Raw genomic sequence first — 6,538 nt, 5'->3', positions numbered from 1 at the left:
AAGAAGTTCAACCTGGATGCCCCGGACGGCTTCAAGCAGTACTGGCGCGATATTCGACAACCCGCGAAACAAGTCGTGACACGGCAACAAGGCGGCGGTTCAGTGATGGTTTGGGGTTGTATTGCGTGGGAAGGAAAGAGCAAATTGGCCTTTCTTAGTGGCAAGCAGTCGTCCTGCCACTACATCTATACTCTTTCAGAGTATTTACTGCCATTTGCCCACTTAAACTATGGTGCTGATTTTGTCTTTCAGCAAGACAATGCATCCATTCATGTTTCCCATGAAACAATGGACTTTTTTCACGAGCAACACCTCTCCGTCATGCCATGGCCCGCGCGCTCTCCTGACCTGAATCCAATAGAAAACATTTGGGCTGCGATGTCCCGCCATGTTTATGGGCTTGGTAAACAGTACAGAAATGTCCTCGACCTTCGAGATGCGATTCAAAGTGCATGGGACGCCATCTCTATCGAGTTCGTTCGAAAGCTCATTGGCACCATGGACGGCAGATGCATGGAAGTCATTTGCAAAAAAGGCGATAAGACACACTATTGACCATCATTCTTCAATATACCGTCATTCTTTATATTAGTTTTTGTATGCATTTTTGTTCCTTAATTTTGTCGCCGTCCATTATTTTTGAATTGTATGTGAGGTCATCGAAATCAAGCGAATTCCAGTTCGATAGCCATAATCACTTTTCGAGAATATTCGTCCACACATCATATCAAAACAGCATCGCTTAACTCCCATTGGTTGATGAGATATCACAAAAAATGTAAGTGTTCTCTCATTTTTGGCGCGCACTGTACAGTGAAGGGCGGATTTTAAGCCACACTCTCGCTCGAAGTTGAGTAGGTTTCTCAAGATATAATTGGCTAGTAAACTTCGAAATACGATGAATATTCTGACCAATAGCTTTTCCATGGGGCAAGAATTGTCAAATTAAATTAAATATCCAAAGTGGGGGCTCTGCATGAAGCATACAACAACACAATAGAATTTCCCACTCGTCGTTTTTTATTCGTTTTGTATGAACCCAACGCCAACATGACCGCCTTGATCAGGGCTATCGATTGTAACTAATTTGAAAACGACTGGAAGCCAAGTTATCACGAAAATACTGTTTTTGGGTGCTTGCGGCGGCGAATGCCGTCCCAAGCACTTCTACTGCGGATTTGGAATCGCTTTGAGGAAACTGCCACGAATCTGCTCCGGTGTGATCTTCTCCCACGCGTCGATCGCCCTCTTGATCATCGTTGTCCGCTTCACATGCGCCGCAGGTGACATCCAGTTCGTCGTCGTTGTCGTTGTCGCTGTGGTTCACCATGCCTTCTATTATACACAGATCACGCATATGGCGCTTGAAAGGAGCCATGATCTAGACATCGAGAGGTTGGCAATGGGGAGTTGCGTTTGGCGGAAGCGGGCATACATCGAAACCGATTTCGGCGGTGGTGTCGACCTCTTCCTTGCTGACGTGGGAGTCGAAGTTGTCGAGAACTAGGAGCGACTGTCCGTCGATCCGTTCAGCCAATGCGTTCCACAGGTACTGCCTTCATACCTCGCCGTCCATCCATGTCTTCGCCTGCATGACGTAGAAGTTTCCTGATGGATAAGTTGGTACCTCATGCGTGTCGATGCGCCACCAGACTGGCCCTTGGTGACGAACAGGATTGACAGTTTGGCTCCATCGCGACGTATGGTCAACACGGCGGTCATGCGGTACGAGTGTTTTTCACCCTTGGACAGCTTGGGTGTGCCCTCTTGCTTGGACCAGATGTACCTTGGTGGCATGTCATACTGAATTCCTGTCTCATCGACCTTGTAGACACAGTCGTTGGCCGTGGTGGCATGCTTGGCATGGAAACTGACAGCGAACTCGGCGCGAGTGCTCTCAAGGTCGGTGATCGTTCTCTTGGCGGTACATGCTTGTTGATGCGTGTATCCATGTCGAACGCAGTAGTGTCGGAGAAGCTTCAAGAGGTTTTGACGCCGAATGTAGTCTTGAAGCCAGGTGTTCTGGTGCTGCTTGAGGAAATTGACCATGTGCGTACATGTTATGGCGCGTTCTTGGTGACGACGGGCATCCATAAACTGCAGAAGGGCGTCGGGCTCGGGTAGTACTGGCGGGCGGCCTGCTCCGCGCAAGTTGGTCGACTTTTTGTTGCACTTAAATTTATAGATCTTGTCTGAAACGCGTTTCTAGTTGCGCACGACGATGTACGAGACCGAGAGGTCGCCTGTCACCTTGCGGATGGACTTGTGCTGTAACAGCGCGATACCTCATTTCTTCAACGACATTGGATACACACACATGTCGGCGACCTCCTCGGGACGTGTTGGGGGTGTCGAGCTCCATGGTGCTTAAAATTTGGAATGCTTTGGGCTCTCTAAATCATGCTCTCGCGGGCTTTGAATATTTCTTTGCGCGCATTTATTTTATAGCCAATGAGACGGCTATAATTCATCCCTTCTATATTATTGGCCATTAATCACGTTTGTAACAACGAAACTTCGGTGTGGCTTAAAATCCGTCCTTCACTGTATCTGATTGGCTAAATCCTTCTGTCGATACTTCTGTACATTTCCTTGTGTCGATTCTTTCTCCATGCCCTTCCAGTTTGAATAAACACAACAATACCGATTGCTCGAGAGTGACTAACTACTTATTCCATGTTTTGATATCATGTAGCTGTCCGTGCACAACTGCTGTACGCTCTCGTAGGCCCATGTGAAATTTGATTACGACAATAGTACCGGTATGTATTGCGATTAGCACATTGCACAAACAAGTTTACTAAATTGTATTATAACTTCTTGCCCGAACAGGGCCTGTTCGGGGAACTTCACTGAACGATCACTGAACGTTTCAACACTGAACAACTTTATTCTGATTGGCTAACTGATCCGAAATCCGGATGCGTTCCGTGTCGGAATTTGGCGGAGTCCACACGAGCGGCGAAGAATCCGCCGTCGGCTCATGCAGGTAGAGGTGGCTAGAGACCCTCCGCGAATGCGCTTTTTGGCGGAATAGTAAGATATGTACGTATGTGTGCGACCTAGTGAATATCACAGGGCTATGCGCAGTAGCGCTCGCGTACCAGCTAACCACTTTCATGGCAGCTTGCATCACCACACGTCTCAGCGACCACGGCAGCACTTCGGTCAATCTTTAGAGTCAATCACATCATAAATGAACCTAATAACTAACGATTACGACGAAGTTGAGGCAACCCGCGCTCATTGCGCATGAGCGAACCAGCGCTCCATCCTTCGATCCGTTCCGACGTTTCCCCGGACATGACAAAATGTTGGCGGGATAAAGTACACGTATAATTCTCATCGTTCAGTGTTGAAACGTTCAGTGATTGTTCAGCAATTTTGCCCGAACAGGGCCTAATGTCATACCACCTTGCTGTTAATGTATTTAGTTTTTGGGTAATTACAGGTATGTTTGTCGATAACTACTTTGAAGAATATTTCGCCAATGAAATCGATGCAAATACGGCATCGCACAGCTCAAGCGACGACGATTCACTCAGAGACATTCCAGACCAAAATAGGTATTTTGCTCGACGTCAAAAGTATATGGCGCGTTACACTACAAAGCTGCAACAACTTCTGGCGTGTATGGCGCGCTTTTTTGGCCCTGACCTGGAGGGCACAGTCAGTGCAGTACAAGGACGTTTGAGCCCTTCACAAGCCCGATGCATGACGTGTCGAAAGGGGCACATGCCTTCGACATTCTGGTATCAACATGTTGGCGTTCATACAAAGCTAGCTACTGGTCACATTGTGGAAGGATTTGACGGTCGACTACCCCCTGTAGACAAAGTTGTCATTTGCTGCACTGGTATCAGCCGTCCATTAATTATCAGTGTGTACACCATGGGCGGAATTGAAAAGCTATCGCTGCGGGGATGCCACGCCCACCCGGTTGGCGACCAACTTGTCGAATTGGGTCTCACGCCAAATCAATTGGAAAATCCAAGTAAGGTCATTAATTAATTCGAATTGAATTTAACGTACAATATAGCGCATGCGTTTTCAATTCAATTGATGGAGCACACTATCGCATTTCGAAGCAAGGGCGTGGCGTATCAATCCATCTTCGACGTTTTCCTGGGCAACTTCTCGACCAACATAAAGGATGTTGCGTACCGCCAATTTATCGATGCGTCACGACAATTTGCAGCCGTGCCATACCTCTTGCGGCATGGGGAGTTTGTTGTCAAGGCGGACGAGCCGTTCCCCAAGCCTGTTTGTCCTGCATGCACCGGGGACGGAGCGACTTCTGCAGGGCCAATTATACCGGTATAATACATTAAATTGTGGCGTAGTGCTGTATACTCTGTGCTGTAAACAATGGACGGATTTGCTTCGGCGAAGAAGTTATTAGCCCGCCATGGTGGTGCTGGTGACTATGGCTCATTTGGTTGGCCCGGCGGATTTTTCATGGAACCAATGCCAGATAATGGTTCGGCCAAGCGCAAGGCAACCACAATGTCGGGATGTTCATCACAGCTACAAGCCGGAAAGGTTTTAAAGGAGCTGCCGCAGAACGACGTGAAACATGATTGTGCACTTGGACTGTATACATGAAATTGTCCTATCGGTGATAGGTAGGCAGTCAATCGAGTTCGCCCAATCCTAAACGCATTCGTAGATGTCGAGCATGGGGAACGACATGTATATGCAGACACGTTCCTGCAATCATTGAAATCCAGTCACGCAGAAAGGCAAATATGGTTCGGCTACGATATTGTCTGCAAGCTAGAAGGTCATTGGAAGGTAGAATTTTTGTTTAAGCAATGAAGTGACTTGAGTACTGTATTGCTCCAAACTAATCTCGCCAATGTAGCTACATGGTATGGAAAAGCCCGACCTATCGTTCCTACCCGTATTGCACGCTTACTGCCACGACAAAAAATGTCAATATCAATTCAGCCCCCGCTTACTCATGGGAACTGGAACTATTTTGGACGGAGAGGGCCATGAGCGAACGAACAGCCGACTATCCCGTAGCATTGGACTGACCCGGCGGGAGGCCACCGGCAATCGCGAACTGGATATCGTCTTGGTGCTCCAAGAGCACAATCGCATCAAAGTGAGGAATGTTTTGGGGGCATACGGAGAAGAAGCTGCGAGCGATCTTTTCCCACCTAACAAAGCTAGCACAAAGTGGATGGCCAACCGAAACAAATCGTGGACGGTGCGTTACCAAAATTCAAATGTCAATCATTTATAAATAATATAAATAGATACGCTGACGTCATTCAAAGTAATTGCTCGTGGAGGGCAGCCGGCTTATCAAGCAGCACATCGTTGACGCTGCGGAACATTGAAGATGATGTACGATGCATCGAATCCATTCAAAAGGTTTTGCGAACGAAGGTTGGGACAAATAAGGCAGCGAAGTTACGCCGACGCTTGCACAAGTTACGAAACGGTGTCGACACTAAATTGGTCAAAATTAATGGTACATAGCTTGTCGATTCATATGGATAATACGTAATCCGTGCGCATTATGGGTAAATAGAGAAGCGTGTGCATCCCATGAGTTTTGAATCAGTCAGGAGCAGCTTGTCAATCTCGGCGTTAAGCGAACCAAATGTATCGTACTGGCGGTACTTAGACAACATATACCATTTGAAGAACGTTTTTGAAGAACGGCCTCGACAATTGGCTAGCGTTTTACAACGCTCAAGCGACACCATGAAGGAAGTTGAATATCATTCTCGAATAGAGAGATGGACGCAATGCGGCACCTTACGAAACAGCGTGTCGCCGATGTTGTGTGCGCTGTACAACGAGCATCATCCGTGAAAGCAAAATGGTTTAGCCCAGCAACAGCTCCGTATTTTCCTCGGCATCTACAGCAAATTTCTGAAGCGATCAACCGTGGGCTCCTGTGACGCCAGTGCGACATTGTCTAACGTTAGTAATAGTTTGTATGAATAGTGAACAACATTCGTCACGAAATTTGAATTGCATAAATGAATGGGTAAACATTATTTGCGCGTGGTTTTTGGGTGAATTTCACGTGGTGGTTTTATGGGGTGCAATAATAGTGAATAAAGCGTGGCTCACAAACCGAAGGTCAAAGTACACGTGGTTTTTGAAACAGAATATTTTAGCATCTCAATACAAAGCAACAAGAAACACAATGCGTGCAAAGTGTACACAGTCATTGACGCTGTTACAATGGTTAACTACACAGCTTCAACAAGGCATTGGTTAACACCAATGCCTTGTTGAAGTCAGAACAAAGATCCACAGTACGTCGTAAATGATGCATTGGTGATCAAGTCGGAGAGTGAGAAAATCTTGAGAATCTGTCAACAGTCATCGATGAAGATGCCGGACGACGTGATTCATAGGTCTATCCAACGTTCAACAAAGCAGCGTTGCGTGGGGGCTTCCTCGTAGACTACGGATATTCTCATGTTGGGTTTCAAATTATCATGAAGGAGATAAATTGCAAAGTACGCCGGGGAAATTGCATATATTCAATACGTATTACTGTCATTTTGAG

The 6,538-nt window shown here is 46.8% G+C and overlaps 2 protein-coding genes across 2 annotated transcripts; one reads left to right on the top strand and one right to left on the bottom strand.

The window, feature by feature from the left end:
* Positions 1-1,381: 1,381 nt before the first annotated feature.
* On the bottom strand, positions 1,382-2,362 carry H257_16668 (hypothetical protein; the record flags this gene model as incomplete). Its single annotated transcript, XM_009845193.1, has 3 exons — positions 1,382-1,556; positions 1,628-2,205; positions 2,318-2,362. 3 exons carry the CDS (start codon positions 2,360-2,362, stop codon positions 1,382-1,384), a joined length of 798 nt encoding a protein of 265 aa, XP_009843495.1.
* Positions 2,363-3,891: 1,529 nt separating this feature from the next.
* Positions 3,892-4,323, top strand: H257_16667 (hypothetical protein; the record flags this gene model as incomplete). The annotated part of the gene is made up of 2 exons (XM_009845192.1): positions 3,892-3,994; positions 4,040-4,323. The coding sequence occupies 2 exons, from the start codon at positions 3,892-3,894 to the stop codon at positions 4,321-4,323; spliced, it is 387 nt and encodes a 128-aa protein (XP_009843494.1).
* Positions 4,324-6,538: the final 2,215 nt, after the last annotated feature.

The sequence above is a fragment of the Aphanomyces astaci genome (genome assembly GCF_000520075.1).
Source record: "Aphanomyces astaci strain APO3 unplaced genomic scaffold supercont1.89, whole genome shotgun sequence".
Classification (NCBI taxonomy): domain Eukaryota; phylum Oomycota; class Saprolegniomycetes; order Saprolegniales; family Verrucalvaceae; genus Aphanomyces; species Aphanomyces astaci.
The sequence above is the reverse complement of the archived record's forward strand: the minus strand, read 5'-3'. Positions and strand labels throughout refer to the sequence as shown.